Source organism: Gymnoscopelus microlampas (genome assembly GCF_963454915.1).
Source record: "Gymnoscopelus microlampas genome assembly, chromosome: 22".
NCBI lineage: Eukaryota > Metazoa > Chordata > Actinopteri > Myctophiformes > Myctophidae > Gymnoscopelus > Gymnoscopelus microlampas.
The window spans coordinates 1,554,024-1,576,606 of NC_139959.1; the positions used below are offsets into that span (position 1 = coordinate 1,554,024).

The following is a 22,583-nucleotide window of genomic DNA, read 5'->3' on the forward strand; positions in this document are numbered from 1 at the left end:
ACACATTTTCACGATTTTTCAAAAATAGCAGATCTACAAGCTCGTAGCGCGGCACTGAGCTTGTATATCTGCTATTGAATAGCCCAAAGTGTAAAATAATGCTTTTTAGCTCAAATCTAAAAATGACACAGTTCCAGGTCTTAATGGGTTAATAAATACATTCATAAATTGACCCAAAAGTAATAAAACAAAGGATTTTTATTGCTCACGGTAATGAAAGTAGTCCAATAATTTATGCCAGGTCACGGTGCGTCCAGTGCAACGTGTCGCCTCGGAAAACAACAGGAAGTGTTGATCAAATATATAGAATACATTGTTAGTTTTCAAAAACATTCTTGAGAGCATGTGTTTAGCTGTAAACGACATTGTGTGTTTGTTTACATGGCTGCCATGCTGGATACGGCACAGCATCAAGCAGCGCTGCAGGTGCTCTGAGCCTTTGATTACACAGTGGTCTGTTATTTAGCTCAGCGGTCATTATTCAGAAAAGAAAGTCTTCTGAATTCCTATTTCAATTTCCCATAAAGACCAGGGGCCAGTTGCACCACCTCACACTGAGTTCAAACTCAGTCTAGTTATAGCTTAAACACATTCAATCCAGGAAGGTATCTCTGTCATTTTAGATTTCTTTGGCTATTCAAAAATAGCAGATATACAAGCTCACAGCGCGGCACCGAGTGCCGCGCTGTGAGCTTGTAGTTCTGCTATTTTTTGAAAAATCGTGAAAGTGAGTGCAAATCTTTGAATATATATTTTAGAAATGTATATATATGTATATATTTAAAGATTTGCACAAATGTTCACATAAAAAACAAAAAATATATACAAGCTCATAGTGCGGCACCAAGTGCCGCACTATGAGCTTGTATATATTTTGCTATTTTTGAATGGCCAAAGAAATCTAAAAATGACACAGATACTTTCCCGGCTAAATGGGTTAAATGGCTTTTTTAAGCCATTTAAGCTATAACTAAGCTAAGTTTCAACTTAGTGTGAGGTGGTGCAACTGGACCCAGAGGAGTTGTTTGTAGAAATTATGTTTTTTTTTTGTTGATCATAATTAATATGTGTGATTTACAGTATAGTATGTAGTTAGTGCTTGCGGTTTGTGTTTAGCTAGTGTTGTGACTGATCATCCTTGATGACCTCGTCCACGAACGAGCTAATAGCCGCTAACGAGTTAATAACACAGAGCCTGATGGAGAGTCATAAAAGAGAGGGTTGGATTCATATTTCTAAAAAGTGTGGCACTTTTTCCGACCCCTTAAACTTTAATTAATCCATGTTAACAAGCTTAATAACGAGCTCGAAACTAATTACAGGTTCACTAATTGCAGCAACGTTTACCCTGAAGGCAGAGAGGGCGGACACAAAGATGGAGAGAGAGAGAGAGAGAGGTAGAGTCTTACTGGGAAATAGAAAGCAATAAAGGACAGTTAGAGAGAAAGTTGTAAGACAGATATAATTGTGAGGCAGGTAGAGAGCTGTGAGACAGGTAGAGAGGGAGACAGAGACGGGCAGTGCGATGTCGTACTGATGACATCAGGGTGGAACTCCTTATTTGGGCAAGAGTGAAGGACATACAGACAGCCGTGGACATACAAGTGCTATGTCCAGTCGGAAATGGACCCATAGTCGCTTCTTTTGGGCTGGTTTTCCTAGACCTGGTTTGCTTGTTTCTCTCACAGAATCTGGCAACACTAGCTGGGACATCACTGGTATAGTCCATTCATCTACTTGCTTTCACGCCCCGCCCCTCTGGAACATTCCCCAGTGCCAGGGCCAGTCTTTATAGAATATATTTATATACATTTACACCCTCTAACTGCCTGTAAGCATAGCAGCTTCCCTCTGATACAGTACAGCTGCGCTTACCTTTTTATTTCCCCACAGACCACCACAGTGTGACTACACACACTACACACACTACACACACTACACACACTACACACAAACACGCTGTTTAGATGTTTTACTTTCATCTGACGATGGAAAGTCTGCTACCATTTATATACATTGTCTGCTTCGTTATTGAGATAAACAGCAGGAAAGCTGAGAGGGAGACAGTGTAGGAGAGACAGACGGTAGGAGAGCGGAGATGGGGAGACAGTGTAGGAGAGACAGACAGACAGTAGGAAAGCGGAGATTGAGACAGTGTAGGAGAGACATACGGTAGGAGAGCGGAAAGGGAGACGGTTTAGGAGAGACAGACGGTAGGAGAGTGGAGAGGGAGACAGTGTAGGAGAGACGGATGGTAGGAGAGCTGAGAGGGAGACAGTTTAGGAGAGACAGACGGTAGGAGAGTGGAGAGGGAGACAGTTTAGGAGAGACAGACGGTAGGAGAGCTGAGAGGGAGACAGTTTAGGAGAGACAGACGGTAGGAGAGCTGAGAGGGAGACAGTTTAGGAGAGACAGACGGTAGGAGAGTGGAGAGGGAGACAGTTTAGGAGAGACAGACGGTAGGAGAGTGGAGAGGGAGACAGTTTAGGAGAGACAGACGGTAGGAGAGTGGAGAGGGAGACAGTTTAGGAGAGACAGACGGTAGGAGAGCTGAGAGGGAGACAGTTTAGGAGAGACAGACGGTAGGAGAGCTGAGAGGGAGACAGTTTAGGAGAGACAGACGGTAGGAGAGTGGAGAGGGAGACAGTTTAGGAGAGACAGACGGTAGGAGAGTGGAGAGGGAGACAGTTTAGGAGAGACAGACGGTAGGAGAGCTGAGAGGGAGACAGTTTAGGAGAGACAGACGGTAGGAGAGTGGAGAGGGAGACAGTTTAGGAGAGACAGACGGTAGGAGAGCTGAGAGGGAGACAGTTTAGGAGAGACAGACGGTAGGAGAGCTGAGAGGGAGACAGTGTAGGAGAGACAGACGGTAGGAGAGTGGAGAGGGAGACAGTGTAGGAAAGACAGACGGTAGGAGAGTGGAGAGGGAGACAGTGTAGGAAAGACAGACGGTAGGAGAGTGGAGAGAGACAGTGTAGGAGAGACAGACGGTAGGAGAGAGCGGAGGGGGAGACAGTCACTGCAAAAGCTTAGTGGGTCCACTGGAAAATGCCTAAATATCACTAAAACGTGTTTACAGCCATTTGAGAGGTGTTTGTTTGTTTATATATATATATATATATATATATATATATATATATATATATATATATATATATATATATATATATATATATATATATATATATATATATATATATATATATATATATATATATATATATATATATATATATATATATATATATATATATATATATATATATATTATATATATATATATATATATATATATATATATATATATATATATATATATATATATATATATACATATATATATATATATATGTATATATATATATATATATATATATATATATATATATATATATATACATATATATATATATATATATATATATATATATATATATATAATTTTTATTAGAAAAATGTGCTGATAGTTGATGTACTAATTGGGCGTAGGGAATACATTTCAGCAAACACCCACGTCTCATTCCAACTCTGTCCCGAACGTTCCGTAATTAACACATTTTGCTGTCTTCTGTTAAATACCTGAATTCACTTCGTTTCGGGGCTTCAAATAATGAACGTTCAGCTGGCCTCTGGAGACAGACTGTTGGTTCACTCAGTTCATTCCAATGCTTCCGTCTAGCAGTCAGTACAACAGAAGCACTGAAAATACTAAGAAAGTATAGTGTCTAACGATCGAGAATCGAACCCCGGTAAGCGAACATCTTAACCACTAACCTAAAGGCCGCTACTGATACTCTCACCCCCCTTCTGACCTCCCCCGACTAGGTAACCCGATCCGGTGTCACAGCACCAATGTAACGTCCGGGGTTCGAACCCGGGTTTCCAGCGTGGAAAGCCAACATCTTAACCACTAGCCATCAGGCAGAGGCTCTGAGCCACTGCTGCTACACATGTCCTGGGTCAGATATGTGAGAACACACAGTGTAGCATTATGTGTTGTTGTTGTTGTTGTTGTTGTTGTTGTAATGGAGACTGATCCTGGGTCAGATGTTGGTCCACACTAGTCTCGCGTAGGCAGACAACTATTCCACAATCCCCGAATAATATATAGAGTCTGGAACTACACCTCCCAAAATCCGAGTAACGGAAGCTGGTATTTCCGTTCACGGAAATATTTTTTGAGCGGTGTAGCCGCTCCTATAAGTGGGGTTGGGACACCTCATTAGTACACCCTTCGCTGTACTGTGATTGGCTCATAATAGCACACCCCTCTACATTAGTGCACCCCTAGCTGTACTGTGATTGGCTGACTCTATTCAGCACCGTGATTGGCTAGCGAGACACATGATGAAATTAATAACCTATAAATAGGACTATGCACTTTTAAAAAAAACACTTTTTTTTAAGTGAGCTTCCATCACTGTGATTACCACACCGCTCACTTCACACTGGGTGTGATTTTTGAAAATATATATACTTTTCCCCCCTTTTTCAATTTCTGGTAAGCTGAAAGCTATATATGGTTAGTTGATTTATATTAGGATACATTTGCAGACGAAATGGAAGTGTGGAGGAGGCTTCACTTCTGCTTTATATTTCGCGCTCCAGACTGTAGGACCGGAAACATTTGAAAATTGGGGGAGGCAAAAGTCTGGCCACGCGAGACTAGTCCACACAGTGTAGCATTATGTGTTATTGTAATGGAGACTGATCCTTGGTCAGATGTTGGTCCCTGGTGAGGATCACTGGGTTCCTCTGTTCCTTTCAACTCATTAGTGATGAGATACAGTCCACTAGCCCGCTATCTGCATCATCAATTATCACTGCTCTGTGTGTGTGTGTGTGTGTGTGTGTGTGTGTGTGTGTGCGTGTGCGTGTGCGTGTGTGCGCGCGCACAGAGATGCATTGAGTGGTGTTTTAAAGTGAAGGTAAAAAGTTGCACGATTAGAGTCAATTTCCCTTTGACACACACTCTCTCTCTCCCTCTCCCAGTGTAATTAGTCTTATGTTAATGAGCTCGTTAGACACATGAAACTATTGTCACCTCTCTGGAATCAATTGAGCTGTGCAACGGTACACCTCAGTTTTAGGTCAGTGCAAACTAGGAGAAACAGTGGAGGAACAAACTAGAAAAGTGTGCTCGTCAGCTCTGAGACGGCAGATCCCCGCCAGGCCCGGTCGCCATATCCAGGGCTGTGTCAGTGATACGGTGCAGCTGCCCAGCCAATCGCAACCAATGGAAACAAAATCTTGAAAATCTGACAGATACATCACATGACTAGAGATATGAGGTGTACCAATTTGTGGGAGTTTTGGAGAATATCGGTAGGAGTAGTAGCAATTATAGTGCCACCATGAGGAGGGGACCCCCATGTTCATGCGACCTATAGTCACTTCTTTTGGGCTTGTTTTTGTAGACCTGGTTTCTTATCTCTCTTGCAAAATCTGGCAACGCTGGAAGAGCCTCAGCAATGACTCGGCAAATCATTTTGGAACACACACCTTCAGCTAGCTAAACGATAATGATTTTTAATTCAATGAATCATCAAATTATGTTGGAACAAACATCTTAGCTAGCTAAATTATATTGATTTTTAATTCATCCATTGGTTGAGTTTGAGGAAAAAAACAAGTATTCGAGGGGAAGAAAACAACCCAGATGTTATATATCGACCGCATGCACACACACGCGCACGCACGCACGCACGCACGCACGCACGCACACACACACACACACACACACACACACACACACACACACACACACACACACACACACACACACACACACACGTTTGTACTATTATACTTGTGAGGACATGAACATTTTATAGGAAGCCAATGTTATGAATGCCAGTTCTGGGGCATTTTTTATCCCTAACCCTAAAACCAAAAATAGCATTTAAATAGAGTTTGCACATGTGTTATGTTTGGGTGCACCGTCCACACCTGAGGTCAATTAGATATAAATCAGATATAATTCGCAACTCCAACCCCTAAAACCTAACCTCTAAATCAGTGGTTTTAAAACTTTTTTTCATGTACCCCCAAAATATGTATTTGGCCGAGGGCCCCCCATCTGAACATATTTTGTGCCAGATGTACAAGATTTGTGTTAAGACCTGGAACGCATCTGTGTCACTTTAGATTTCTTTGGCTATTCAAAAATAGCAGATCTACAAGCTCATAGCGCGGCACCGAGTGCCACGCTACGAGCTTGTAGATCTGCTATTTTTGAAAAATCGTGAAAATTATTTTTTTATATTTTTTTCCCGCAAAACTGTTGGGATTTAGAAAATGTTTAGAAGCGTCCTCAGGTCTTAATGGAAACATCTGAATTTGAAGATCTTCAAATAGCCGATGTTGATGCTGCATTAACCCATTAAGACCTGAGGCCAATTCTATACAAATGCCTTCTAAATCAGTAGTTCTCAAACTTTTTCATGCCAAGGACCCCCAAAAATTATATATATTTGGTCGCGGACCCCCATCTGAAAATGTTTTGTGCCAGAGACCCCCGGAAGAGGAGATTTGTGTTTAAAAAAAATCTAAATTCAACACTTTCACGTTTTTTCAAAAGTGTAAATCAAATAGCAGATGTACAAGCCCTCAGCGTGGCACGAAGTGACGCTGCGAGCCTAACTCCCTAAGATCTTTTTTTTCTTCATAAAACAACAATGTATCTTGTGGAGGACCAGGAAAATGGTCAAATTCTACTATACTTGTGGGGACCTTTGGTGCTCACAAGTATAGGAATAGAAGCACACACACACACACACACACACACACACACACACACACACACACACACACACACACACACACACACACACACACACACTGTGTAAACATGGTGCAAAATGGGAGGATTAGTGTCAGGTAGTGAAGGATGAAGCTTAATGAGTTTATCCTCATTTAACCTCACCTCACCTGTTCCCTGTCATTATCTGTCTGCACACACACACACACACACACACGCACGCAGCCATACATACACATGTTTACACACACATGTGCACACACACACACACACACACACACACACACACACACACACACACACACACACACACACACACACACACACCCACGACAGCACACCACTATTAAAGGCCTGGTAAAATGAAAAATATGTTTTTCAACATTTTAGAGCATATCGCATATCCGTGGTCGTCATATGGGCATACCTAACAATACATGCCAAAATTGCATTGAAAAAAGCTGCGTGATGACATAGATACTATCATGAATATAAATTAATCTTGATTCCGTTCACCTGTGTGATTCCCATAGCTGCACGTTCCTCTAAGCGCAGCTCATTTTAATTACAGAGCTGCTCCGTTTTGAATCTCATTCAAGACGACGTCCAGGCGGTGCATTACTCATTTTAAACTTAATCAGCACACTAAAATATGTCTCTGAAAACATTTTAGGTTAGAAAAATATGCAATTTGGTAACAAACATTCTGCACAGTGGCCGTCTCTCTCTCTCCCTTGAGCAGTGTTAGCCTGCAGGCTTTGATTGATTAATTGAATATTTCATTAGATAAAAATTCAAAGTCAGTACAGTCAAACACTTGGCCTGAAATTATAACACCAAAACAGTCCTTGCGGTCTTGTTTCCATTGGGGTCCTATGTACAAACAGTAACACTGTGCACCTAGAGCTGTCACGATTACACATTTTAAGTTGACGATTAATTGTCACTCAAATAATTGTGATTAACGATTTAATTGGGTGTTTGGCATTGAACACTGGAACATGAATACAATTAAAATTTCTGTTTGCCTTTGAGCTTCGTAATAAAAAATTGCCCAGGGCAGATATGACAAATAATTGAAATTTACAAAGAAATTATTGATAATTTTATACATGTAAAAAAAGCAGAAATAGCTGATCTACAAGTTTACAACACGTCAGACGTGTTGTAAACTTGTAGATCTGCTATTTCTGCTTTTTTTATATTTGAAAATGTGTGAACATTTTTCAACATGGAAACGATTATGCATTAGCGATAACCTCAAATAATTGCGATAAGAAGATTATGAAATAATTGTGACAGGCCTATGTGCGTGCCTATGTGAGTGAGTTACACCGTGCCATAGCCTGAAGGGATGGAACCTTCCGATTGGTTGCGAGGCCATTTCAGACTGAAACTTCAAAATAAAATGACCGGAAAAGGTCATTTCACTGGACCTTTTAAGAGACAACATGGGCCAATTGTGTTCGTTATAGATGCTCGTCAAAGCCACACGCACCATGGTGGATTCTAACCTACAACCTCCGCGGTGGTGCGTAGGCACTTTGCCACTGAGAGTAACTTTCCACCACTGCTAACAGCAGCTCTGAAAGTTATGTGCTTGATTCTAAATAAACCACATTAGATGACAGAGAGAGAAATGTCTCTCTCTCTCACTCTCTCTCTCGCTCTCCATATTGATCTATAAGCAGCAGAGGGTAAAGCGGTGGTTGCCTGGATACTAATCACACCGCATAATTCACAGTGTGCCTCCATTACTAATTCACAGCACACACAGTCAATAAACGCTCACACACACACACACACACACACACACACACACACACACACACACACACACACACACACACACACACACACACACACACACACACACACACACACGCACGCTTGCTCAGTAAAAGTTCGTATTAAACTTCAGATTGTTCTCTTGTTGGTATTAAGTGTGTATCAGCACACTGGCTCCGTATTGAATGTCAACAACACAAGCCCATAAGTGCTGCTATTGTTAGCATTGTGTTGACTGCAGGAGCAGTGTTGAGCGCTTCTACTCAGGAGTATTATGTTCAGAATGTGATGCCTGATTTGTACTTTGTTTATACTTTGTTGTCGTTCTGTCGTGTGCCAGCAATAGCCCATTTACAAGCTCAAAACACATTGTGAGCTTTAGGATTAAGTGAGTATTAAAGTTCCACTCCCCACAAAATCTTTTTAGTTTTTAACACATTATCTGCCAATGACGTATACGTCATTTCAAATCCAACACTTGCCTGCCAAAGACGTATATATATGTTGTTTAAAAAAAGAGATTTCTACAATAGGGTATTGCTACTTTCACTTCAGTAAAAAAAATGTAGCGCATCACTGGGAATGGGACTATGGGAGCCTCACAAAGTCCAGTAAAAACCTCCATACAGGCTTGCGCACACACACACACACACAACGTCTCGCAAGTAACGTTGGTAACAGTAAGAAGAGAGCTACAGTAATGTGTTGACTACTTAGCTACTACCGTGGCTGAGTGGTGGTGTTTTTTGCGGCATGCACAGTAGAAGGCGTGTGAGTACTATATGGCCTTGGTGGCTAAATTAAACCCTGTTTGTGCATGCACACCGCCTACAGGGCTAAATGTGGGCGAAAATGGCAAACATGTGTAACCCTATTGTATTTTATGTTGACTGAAATAATGGCATAAACAATATCTAAGTGAGCCTACTGTGTGCCTGCTGAACAACCAATGGCTACACTCTGTGAACAGTTTCAAACCGGATCCTGAGTTCTCAGTGTCTGATGGTGGATTCACTAACACTTCCTGAGTGGCACTGCCTAGAATGTTAAAATAGACACGATAACGTTTGTATTTTGTAGTGATGCAATGAATAAATGATTAACCAGCGCGGTGCCTCCACTGTGGAAATGCTACACCAACTGTTATGGTATATCCTGTACTTCCCCAGAAATCTTATTAGAAAAATGTATATGAAAAAGTTTTACAGACTGCACAGGTCAACACTTCTTTGTATAGAAGCATCAAACAATAGTGTGTGTGTGTGTGTGTGTGTGTGTGTGTGTGTGTGTGTGTGTGTGTGTGTGTGGGTGTGGGTGGGTGTGTCCTGTACTTCCCCAGAAGTCTTTATTAGAAAAATGTGTATGAAAACCTTTTACCGTAACAGACTACACAGGTCAACACTAGTTTATATAGAAGCGTCAAACAATAGTTTATTATTATTTAAGTGTGCGTGTGTGTGTGTCCTGTACTTCCCCAGAAGTCTTTACTAGAAAAATGTATACGTATGCAAACCTTTTACCTTAACAGTCTACACAGGTCAACACTTGTTTATATGGAAGCATCAAATGGTAGTTTATTATTATTTAACTGCTTGCGTGCGTGTGTGCGTTCGTGCGTGCACTTCCAAAATGTAAAAAATCACTGTGCTTTGATTCGAAACCTACTCTGTTGCCTTTTTACTCCCAGGAAGAATTTACTCAACTATATATATATTTGTAAGCTCAAAGTATTGCTTATTAATTATTGATTTTATAATGGCTGAGAGGTGTAGTGAGGCACGACGCGTCAGCAGACTGCCTCCGACCCTCCAGCCAATCCAGCCAGACCTTCCAGCCAATCAGAGTCAAGGAATGGGATTAGCCGTTTTAGAATAGAAGTGGAGACACATGTAAAGGTGAAAAGCAAATGGTTATCATGCCAGAGTTAAGATCGATTCTTTGTGTCAAGTTTGAAGACAATTGGACAACTGCTGTGCTATGAGTTGTAGTACGCACACATACTGTACAGGCTGGGTCAGGTAGATATATTTTTGGTACTTTTGCTCGACACTCCCGTATGACAAAGTAGTTGAAATATGGATATACAAGGTTTCTGCCCGACAGCAAAGATAATGTTCTTGACATTTATAACACTTTTTGAAAATCTTTATCTATAATGGCATGCCCAAAATGGTGACAACAGGGTTAACTTTATTTTATTATTTATTTGTATATATATTTTTATATACTTATTCAATCAATAAAAAGGTAATATCAAGAGATTGTATATAAATAAGAACTACATTGGAACACAGGTTCATTTGTTTTTCATATCCTGGAAAGTAAGATTCCGGGATCCTTTTTATTTATTTTTTCGCCCGACAGCGACCACATCTTACAGTACATGTCCCAGTCCATTCTTCTGTTTGGCTCATTTAGTATTTCTATATAAATATACAGTATATCCCCAGGGCCTGTCGCAGTCGTATGGCCCGTGTTACTAGAAAGCTGTCAGCCGGCGTGTCCGTCCATAAATCATGTGTTTGGACAGTATTGGGACTTGCCAATAGTCCGTTAAACAGGCCTAATGGTGACAAATGGCCCTGCCAGCCACTAACCAACAGAGAGACGACAGGGGACAACGGAGGGGACAACAGGACACGGGCCCTTCAGGGACTGACATCACTCCAGCCGTTTGTCCCTGTCATCATGTCCAACGGGCATGAAAACCCATGGAACGGCCATGCTAATGCTAACCAGTATAGTGGACAAAGTGCTAAACCCCAGTACTTGAGTCAAAGTATACATACTCCTGTTCAAATATTACTCTATAACTACAAGTGAAAGTTGCTCTGTCAAATTGCTACTTAAGTTAAAGTAGCAGGAGTTTGCTTTTAAGTATTTTTAAAAGCATGTACTTTTGAATACTTAAGTGTTCAAAAGTACAAATTGCAAAGTAGATTGAATTTTTTGAAAGCAATGCATTGCTCTATTGACATTTTAAAAATAGTTAAAATAGCTCACAATGCTATTTTTTGAGCTTGTATTGTAGATTTGCTATGTTCACTTATTCTGAATAGGGATTGATTATTTTATTAAACTATTGATATCAATCTTATATAATTGATTATTGTTATGACCTGTTCCACCTCTAATACAGATAGCCTTGCTGCTTCTTAGTCCATCTCCCCCCCCCCCCCCCTCCCCCGTCCTCCATGTGTCTTCTCCTCTTGTCTGGTTCTCATCCCTCCTCCATCTCTCCACACCTCCGTCAACCTGGGTGGAATATTTTCAAATGTCTCACACACACACACACACACACACACACACACACGTGTGTGTGTGTGTGTGTTCACAAATACACGCACGCACTCACACACACCTAGTGTCACAGCTGAACCTGTCAACATGTGTTGTTTGTCAGTCTGCATTAGACTTCAACATTAGACATGAAGTGTGAAATAAGCACCGTTTACACTCATAGCACAGTTAAGGTTAGACACGGTTCTCTAGGTCGAAGCACAATGACACTGATAGGGTTTGGGTTTGTGTAGTTTCCCTGTCATGGTGTAACTCGTCCAGTGATCTTGGCAATTGGCATTCTTGTTGTGCTTCTCATTGACTTCCATTGTAAAGTCAAAAAGCTCTCAAAGTCACTCTTTTAAGCGCATAACCAAAATGCAAACAAAGCTGTTTCTGACAATACATAACATCACAATACCCAGTTTAACAAAATAAATAAATACGTTTTAACTCATTGAGTGCCATTAGCGTGTTTCACGTGTTTTTACCGATATGGCTCAACGTGCCAATGACGTGTTTGACGTGTTTTTGAAAAAATAGTGAGAAAAAAAAACTTTTTTTTTTTTGAAAAACATGTCCAGAACCCAAGATATCATCATCTGAAGATTTGCAGCTCCATCCACTCCTTGTTTAACTTAGAAATGAAAAAGGCTGTATCTCGCTTCCTAAGCACTTTTTGTTTTCTGTGAAAAAAACTCTGGCACTGGGACAACATCATATAGAAATATTTTTTGTTTATTCGTTTTTGTTCTTTTACTCATAGGTAGTAAAATTGAAAAAAAAAAAAAAAATTCTGGCACTCAGTGAGTTAACTTCATGTTGATTTAGCCATTTGTAGTACTTGACTGGATGTGTGGACCACGGATCCGGACTTTCAAATCAACAGGAAGTTCATATTTTTATTACAGAAATGAATAAAGAATCAAATGCTGTTATATAATTGTCAGCTTTGTTTGTGTCTGTTTGTGTGCTAAAAGGGGCACTAAAAGAGTGACTTTGAGAGATGTTTGACCGTACAATGGAAGTCAATGAGACTATGTTTGGATAATTAATGTCTATGTCACCAATTGCACTAGTTACATCATAACAGGGTAACTACACAACCCTGACCCCTACCAAAGTGTCCTATTGCTTTAAGGATTGACACTGTGTACTGCACTAAATCTAAAGTCTAAATGGTCTACATACTGGAATTGACTTCAAATATTGATTTATATCCTTCATTGGATAAGTGTTGAAATCTGATTTCACACGCATGCGCACGCACACACACACACACACACACACACACACACACACACACACACACACACACACACACACACACACACACACACACACACACACACACACACACACACACACACACACACACACACACACACACACACACTATTAATTATTCACACAGATGCAGATACACACACACATTAATAATTATTCACACACACACACACACACACACACACACACACACACACACACACACACACACACACACACACACACACACACACACACACAATCAGTCATAAATCATATTTTTCCATCTCATGTCTGGAGTATAATGTTCCGTAGATGAATACACATGTTAATAGTGTGTGGTGTCACACATTGTTGCTATCAGGAAGAAACCTTGTATCTTCATATGTCAACATAATTAAATTAAACCCCTACCCCGTCGTATGCCTGTGTCATGTGTGAGCTTGTAGATCACTATTTCCGCTATATTTTAAACATTTCGAAAGTGAAAGTTTTTTGCTAAAAGGTTCAAGCTCAATATTCTGATAGTATTAATTTCGATAGAGTATTTATTCAGTAATAGGGCTGGAGACACTTCACCCTATATTACTGTTTGTTAAAATAAGTGTTAAATATCTCTATATTGTGATATCAATCATTGCTATAGGGTGTTTGTTCAGTAATAGGGCTCTCCCTGTCTCTCCAGGCCTTTAGTAAACAGAAGGGAAAAAAAATCAGGTGGGTTGCCAAATTTCAGCCAATCAGGAGAGAGTACCCAATTTGTATACTATGTGAGTTATCTCTCCTGATTGGATAACATTGGTATCCCGTCTTGAAAATGCATGTTCTGTTTAACATAGAGCTGGAGAGACAGGGAGACCTGGAGTTACTGAACAGACACCTTATAGCAATGATTACTATCACAATATAGAGACATGTAACACCCTACCTTTTTAACCCTTTAAGACCTGGAACGCATCTGTGTCACTTAAGATTTCTTTGGCTATTCAAAAATAGCAGATATAGATCTGCTATTTTTGAAAAATCTTGAAAATATTTTTTTTTGATTTTCTTCAAAAAACTTAATCAAAAGTAGCAGATCTGCAAGCTTGAAATGAGGCGCGAAGCGACGCGTTTTGAGCTTGTAGATCTGCTACTTTTGATGCTTTTGAATTTGAATCCTGAAAGGTAACAGGTTTCCACCCGACAGAGACCATAATGTAACGACACGCTAGATGACAATAGTCTGTCCACGTATTAATCATCAAAATGTGAATGATGGCGGCGGAGATTAGTTATGTTGAAACGATCAACTTGACTAAACAACACACTCGCGGATACACCGTGCATATGCTAGCGCATGAACGCTGTAATTGATTGATTACTGTATTAACAGTTTGACAAAAAAAACACAGAAAGTACAGTGTAATACAAATACAATGCTTAAAGGGGTTCTAGGCAACTTCAGAGATCAAAAAAAGAAAAAAAAAACTGTTGTCCAACAGATTCAAACTTGGCTCCGCCCCTCCACTCCACCCCCTCCCTCCCTAGAATCCCTTTATATTAAAGGATTGAACCCAAGAAAGCACTATGGCTTGTTTCCATCGGGGTCCTTTGTACTCAATTCATTGAAACATTTAGTGAAAGACAAATATACAATACTATGCAAAAACATCATATAAACAAGTTGTAATCATAAGGAAAAATATGTACAGTAAACAGTTCTGGGGGAGTCTGCATTTCTGGTGATAGGCTAGATTTTTATATACAACGCGCGGGTTGTTATAGTTAACTAAAACTAATGAGATAACAAAAAAACAAAAAAAACAAAAAACAATAGCTAACTAAAACTGTTTTGTGTGTTTACAAAACTAACTAACTAGGGTCATCGTCATAGAGCAAATTTCCTTAATCTTAAAAGATAACAAAAATAGCTGTAAGTTCACAATGCATCGTTATATTATTGATATATGATACATACAGTATCTTAGTAGAATTTTTTCACATAAATCTTCAAAACATTATCAGATGGGGGTCCGCAGCCAAATACATATCAATTTGGGGGTCCTTGACTTGAAAAAGTTTGAGAACCACTGGTATATAGTATGATATCCTGTATTGAGGGTGGTGTGGTCCTTTAAGGTGCGGTGATGGACAGAACACAGAATGGAGGGTAAGGGAGGGCAGAGGGTGTGAATGGAAGAATGCAGGCGGAGGGAGAGATGGATGGAGTGATGCTCCGCTGAGCAGAGGAGAGAGAGAGAGCGAGGGAGGGAGGGAGGGGGAGAGAGAGAGAGAGAGAGATAGAGATAGGGAGATGAACGAGTGCGGGACAAATGAAAAGAGACAGAGGGAGTGATGGAGGAAATGAAACCCCGATGGAGGGCAGGGGGGGGGGGGGCGGTGGGGGGGTATGGATGAGTGGAGGGCAGAGGAAGAGGAGTGGAAGGAAGGAGAGGAGGAGGAGAGAGGAACTGATAAGAGGAGCGAGGGAGTGATGGCATCTGCAAAAGGAAAGATGATGTAGGAAGATGAAAGCTGGGGAAATGGTTGATGGAGAGAGAGAGAGAGAGAGAGGAGGGAGGAGAGAGAGAGACAGAGTGTCTGAGAGAGAGAGAGAGAGGAAGAGAGAGACGAGATTGAATTTGATTTAATTTGAGAGAGTTAGGAGAAAGAGGGGGAAAGAGACAGACCGGCAAGGGGAGAAAGAGGGGGGAGAACCACAGAGAGAGAGAGAGAGAGAGGAGATAGACAAACAGAGAGAGAGAGAGACAGACAGAGACAGAGATGTGTTAACCAATTCAGACCGGGAACGCATCTGTGTCATTTTAAGATTTTTTTGGCTATTAAAAAATAGCAGATATACAAGCATGTTTTCTTTTTTAAATCATGGAATTCTTTGCAAATATTTGAATATATATATTTTAAAGCTAACATTTTAACTCAAATCTTTGCTTCTGGGGGATTCTACAAATGTCTTCTAAATCCTAACAGTTTTTTGAAAAAAACGCATGTTGCTATAATCAGTGGTTCTCAAACTGTTTTCATGCCAAGGACCCCCAAAATTATATGTATTTGGCCGCGGACCCCCATTTCAAAATGTGTTGTTCCAGGGACCCCCCAGAAGCACAGATTTGAGTTACAAATGTTTGCTTAAAAATATATATATATTCAAAGATTTACACAGATTTTCACGATTTAAGAAAAAAATAGCAGATCTACAAGCTCATAGCGCGGCACTCGGTGCCGCGCTATGAGCTTGTAGATCTGCTATTTTTAAATAGCCAAAGTATAAGATAATGGTTTAAAGTGGTTACACAGATGCGTTCCCGGTCTTAGTGGGTTAATGAGGTCTTGTGAACTCCAGCCTCACTGTGAAGAAAGAGAGAGTGAGTGATGGAGATGAAAGAGAGACGGCAGCAATACCATAATGGTGCCTGGATTAAAGAGAGAGAGAGCGAGGATATTCTGTTTTATATTTAATAAAGTTGAAGCCTGTGTGTGTGTGTGGGTGTGGATATGTTCCCACACCCGAGGTGGGATTGTTGTAAATCTCTCCATAGCGTTGTGTTTTGATCCAGGGCGGGTCATGCGTGGTCAAACCTTTTTGTAAATGTTTTATACTTTACTTTATAATGTTGAACTTTTTTTAACCACTTAAAGGGATAGTTCACACAATACATTACTTTTACTCTTTGTGTCTCCTATACCGGAACCGCTGCCTGTACCGATCCGCTGGTCATCAAATTACCGGCTTAGGAATGTGTCAAAAACAAAACGATATCCGTGAATTCAAGTCTCCACGGGGTGACCAATCGATAGAAAGAAAGTCATTTTGGGGGTGAACTATCCCTTTAAGCCCTACGCACTTTGTTGAATTGCGAAAAAATTGCAGATCCAAACGAGGGTGAGAGAGAGATGGGGAATAGAGAGATTATTTCTCATCAAGGATGATGAGAAATAATGTCATCGACAGACGGCTACATCAACCCCACACACTCACTCGCGCGCGTGCACACACACACACACACACACACACACACACACACACACACACACACACACACACACACACACACACACACACACACACACACACACACACACACACACACGCACACACGCACGCACACACACACACACACACTCTGTTTGTGACACATGTTGTCCTCACCCACACACACACACCCACTCTCACGACTTGTTGTGATTGGCTGGGGGAGGGGGCCTGGCAGCACTATGGCGTGAGTAAGACACGCGTGTGCGTGTGTGTGTGTGTGTGTGTGTGTGTGCGTGTGTGCGTGTGTGCGTGTGTGTTTGTGTGCGCTCGCGCCACCCTGCTGCTGGGTGAGCTGGCAATTTGCTCAGTACACACACACACACACACACACACACACAGTGGTTCACAGACAATAAGTGCGTAAGCCTTTCTGAGCCATGTGTCCCATAGGGCAGGAGCCTATCTCCTGTTTCTGTAGTGTGAGGCAGATGTACAAGTTCACCCCCTGGACATGTTTGTCACAGGGACTTACCTCCAATCCAACTTACACGGCCCTCACATCTATGTCTCACCGCCGATCCGACTGATATGCCCAGATATGGAGATCCCTGATGTCATCAGTATATGGGCATGCCCCCTTTTGTGCCCATATATGGAGCTGACTGATTTGTTTGCGCATGATGCCATGATGACACGTTGAGGTTAGACAACACACTCCATATTTGGGCGTAGCTGCATTGGTAACTGCTTACTGTATATCAGGGGTGTCAAACTCATTTCGGGGTGAGGGCCGCATTGGGCGAAAGGTGACTTGATGAGGGCCGCGACCAGTTGCGGATGTGCATGTGTGATCGTGCACGTTCACTCACACAGCTGTCACTGGCTTTGTTTTCCAACCTGTTCTCTCAGTCACAGCAATGACTACAGTATATCACTTTAAAAATTGTGTTTATTATTAAGATGAAAGTAGCTAATCTAATTATTGATATTACACTTGCAGGCTACAAGACGTTTGGTATGACAGGTGAAATAAACAATGGCATTTTTGTTTAAGCTCCAATAAACCATTTGAAAGTAGAACAATTACATTTCAAAATGACATGTAGTAAGTGAAACTATGTAGAAACAAATGTAGAACTAATTAGACTCTTATTTGGAGAAAAACAGCCTTTATATCCCTTGATCGGTAAGGAAACCCTCACTTTCAGCTCTACAAATGGTGGTCCTCTTACCTATCCATGTTATTCCTGTGTGAGCAACACACACTGCCTGCAAAGAGTAGGCTACACCTCTGATTGTTGAATATAGACTGCAGATCTGCAAGTGGCACTTCCTTAACGATCGCCAATCAGTGTGTATTGTTCTAGGCTGGTCTCAGGCACCAGCAGTAGAGACCATATAAGGCTTGTTATATGGTTATGGCTGAGTAATGGTGACATAAGCGTGATGACGTGGTCCGCCCGCCCGCCTGCTGGCCGGTCGGTCCTCCTTTAAGCCAATTTTATTATAAGACAGGATACCAGGTTAACCATGAACCTAGCATCTGTTTAAATAACAGACAGACAGACAGACAGACAGACAGAGAGAGAGACAGCAGGAAGTGGAGTGTTGTTGATTGCTTTTTATCACGCTGTAGATTTATTCCTGGGTATCTTCTTCTGTGGTGTGACCCCTTGACCTCACACTCATTAGCATAGAAATCACATTCCGTGACTGCTGATTGGGGCACACCATTCTTTGAGCGCAGGTTGTTAAACTTGTGTGTGTGTGTGTGTGTGTGTGTGTGTGTGTGTGTGTGTGTGTGTGTGTGTGTGTGTGTGTGTGTGTGTGTGTGTGTGTGTGTGTGTGTGTGTGTGTGTGTGTGTGTGTGTGTGTGCGTGTGTGCGTGACACAGTGCTAACATTTTATGCATAATGATAAACAGACCACTCTCATCAAAGCAAAGTAATTTATTTCTCAAGAGAATGAATGAGCGTGTGCGCGTTCGTGCGTGCGTGTGTGTGTGTGTGTGTGTGTGTGTGTGTGTGTTTGTGTGAGAGAGAGTTTTTTTGTGTGTGAAGCAGCATATTCTATATTTATATTCTAAAGTCTTTATTGTGGCGCCGATGTTCAGGGAAAAATCATCATTTTGACAAGGATGAAACCACTCTTTTTATTCCATCTTCCATATCAATTAATTCACTCACTCACTGACCAGTGTTGCCAGATTCTGTGAGAGAAACAAGCAACCAGGTCTAGGAAAACCAGCCCAAAAGAAGCGACTATGGGTCACATGAGCACTTTAACATATACATCAGCTATTTGAAAATAGCAGATCTACAAGCTCACAACGTGTCGCGATGATGCGACACGTTGTGAGCTTGTAGATCGGCTATTTTCAAATAAAATCTTGCAGGGAAATTATAATAAGCAGATCTGGCAACCCTGTCACTGACTCACTCACTCACTCACTGACATCCGCTTAAAATAACAAGGTATAAAAGGATTATTAGATGTAATAACTAGTTATCTATTTATACAGAACTGGTATCTATCTATACATTCTGGCATCTATATATCTATACATGCTGGTATCTATAAATTATGGTATCTACAAATTCTGAAAACTGGGTTGTTGCTTCTCCAGTATTCCAGCGGGCAATGGCTGATGTGAATGACGATCTTCTGAGCCTCGGATTTCATTAAACACAAGTTATAAGTTGGGTTCATAAAAGATAAAATTGTAAAAAGATACGCTTACGTTCAAATCCACTCTGCTGTTTTGCTGGTGTTCAGCACCCTCCGTGTTTATTTAGAGTATTTCCTCAAACATTCCCGTCAATAATGAGTTGTTCCCGTTGCCCTGCTTCTCTTTGCTGGTGGCTCATCTGGCTGGGGGTTGTCTGTCATCTCTGGCACGGTCTTTTGCGATGCCGTGCAACTTTTCCCGCAGTATTTCTGTTGCTTGCCGTTGTGATGCAAGGGTGAAGTAGCGGCTTATTTTAAGCCTAGAACCAAGCCATCCAGGCTCCTGGTGAATCATGACCATAAAACATTTGATTCTTCTCTGTAAAAAAATATATATATTTGAAAATCGCAAAAAAGTCAAAGTTACGAGTTGTAACCAGTGTTACTTTCACATTTTGAATAATAAATATTGCAGTTACTATTTTCCAAAAGTAACTTGTTACTATTTTCACGAGCTTTGGTGGTATTTAACGTCCACCCCTGACATCCACTGTCGGAATATGAAGCCAACTAACCACTTATTGCCACATATTGCCACGTCATAACATATGGAATATGAAGCCAACTAACCACATATTGCCACATATTGCCACATCATAACATAATACAGAGATACATTACAATATCAGCTGTTTAGAATGCTCATTTGTCTCCTTTCTCTCAAGTTCATCTTTTTCTATGGCTTGTTGCGCATATTGCATATTGCGTTTTGTATATTGCATAGATTGCATATCGCATCGCTTGGCCCCGTATTGCTGCTTGCAGCTATATATATGTTTGTTTTCATTTATTTCTGTTTAAATGGTATTCATATAACGTGTTTCCATGACAACCACTTCCACAAATAATGTACTTTTTTATGCATTCATTTGACTTGAATTAAACAGCTCTTTCTTTCTTTCTTTCCATCTATTTTCTTTCTATCTATCTATATATCCCTCTCTCTCTCTCTTTCTCTCTTTCTTTCTTCCTGTGTGTCCAGCGGGTGCAGCTAATAAGCTGGGCTGGGCGTTCGGGTTGGGTCTGGAGCGCTTGGCCATGGTTCTGTTCAGCATCCCAGACATCAGGCTGTTCTGGAGTCAGGACGAACGCTTCCTCTCACAGTTTGTACTGCCTGACATTCAGCAACCTGTCTGCTTCCAGGTGAGACACGCACACACGCACGCACGCACGCACGCACGCACGCACGCACGCACGCACGCACACACACACACACACAGACCAGTGTTGATTTCGTCGACATAAACTATGACGAACAATGTTCGTCGACTGCCTTTTTTCACTGACGAAAACAAAATAAAAACCGAGCTATGATGACTAAAACTATGACTAAATATATTGACAATTTTGTCAACAAATAAAAACTAGACTAAAATGTTAGGGAGGGACTAGTGGAGAAGAGATCCAGTAGAACTAAAAGATAAGTCATTTTATGTTTGGTTGCGCTCGGGTGTTGTGGTCTGAAAATAGCAGATCTACAAGCTCACAACGCGTGGCGCTGCGACGCGTTGTGAGCTTGTAGATCTGCTATTTTCAGCAGCATGCAACCAAGTGTAAAATATGCCACTATGACACCATCAAGGCACCGCCAAAATACATTTTAGTCGACTAAATCAACTGTAGATTTAGTCGACTAAAACTAGACGAAAACTAAAACATTTCAGATGACTAAAATATGGCTAAAACTAAATGGAATTTTTATTCAAAAGACTATGATTAACTAAATAAAGCATTTCTGTCAAAATCAACACTGACACACACACGTATGCACGCACGCACATGCACACACACCCCTGCTATTTTTTGCTATTCATCATACAAAGTATATACTGTAGATCAGAGCTTAACCACGTAAACCCTTAAAAGTTTTAAAACAGACCAATTTTGTTTTTTTATTTACACCCTTTGCTCACAACGTGTCGATTCGAGCATGTAGACCCTATGTAAAAAACTATTAAAAAAATCAAATAAAACACACTATGGAAAAACTGAGTGTGAATATGCATAACACACACACACACACACACACACACACACACTGTGAAGGTCCATGAACAAATCGTTGACCTCCAACAGGTCATAGCTTCACAGCGCTTCATGACTGCTGTAAACTTAGAATTAAGATAGACAGACAAAATACATATATCTCATGTTTATTTAATATGTATTTATTCAGTTCCATTCCAACATTTTTGTCCAAAGTAATGAAAACGCTAACGAACGTACTAATAATTGAGTGGATGTTGGCTACATATCATAGCACAGTTAATAAGTCATATCATAGCACAGTTAATAAGTCATATCATAGCACAGTTAATAAGTCATGGATGGACGTCATGGAATTCATTCATAAATCAATCATTTCTTCGAGGGCTTTTTTCGGCTAGACCATTTCCATTCAATCCATGATTTAAATGCATTAACCTGCAAACATTTGACACAATTAAATAAATAAATAAATAAATGTAATAATTCTATTTAGATCCCCCCTCTCTCTCTCTCTCTCTCTCTCTCTCTCTCTCTCTCTCTCTCTCTCTCTCTCTCTCTCCATCTCCGTGTCCATTAGCATTATATTAGCATTCAGCATCATGTTCCTGCTTATCATTCTGTGTGTGTGTGTGTGTGTGTGTGTGTGTGTGTGTGTGTGTGTGTTTGTGTGTGTGTGTGTGTGTGTGTGTGTGTGTGTGTGTGTGTGTGTGTGTGTGTGTGTGTGTGTGTGTGTGTGTGTGTGTGTGTGTGTGTGTGTGTGTGTGTGTGTGTGTGCGCACACGTGCGTGCGTGTGC

The 22,583-nt window shown here is 40.9% G+C and overlaps 1 protein-coding gene across 1 annotated transcript in view; it reads left to right on the plus strand.

Annotated features, from left to right (window-relative positions):
* The window catches only part of fars2 (phenylalanyl-tRNA synthetase 2, mitochondrial), a 166,355-nt gene that overhangs the window by 99,232 nt on the left and 44,540 nt on the right, over positions 1–22,583 (plus strand). The window contains exon 10 of the mRNA XM_084048357.1: positions 20,782–20,942. Coding sequence (XP_083904483.1) covers positions 20,782–20,942 — 161 coding nt within the window. The remainder of the gene's footprint in view (positions 1–20,781; positions 20,943–22,583) is intronic.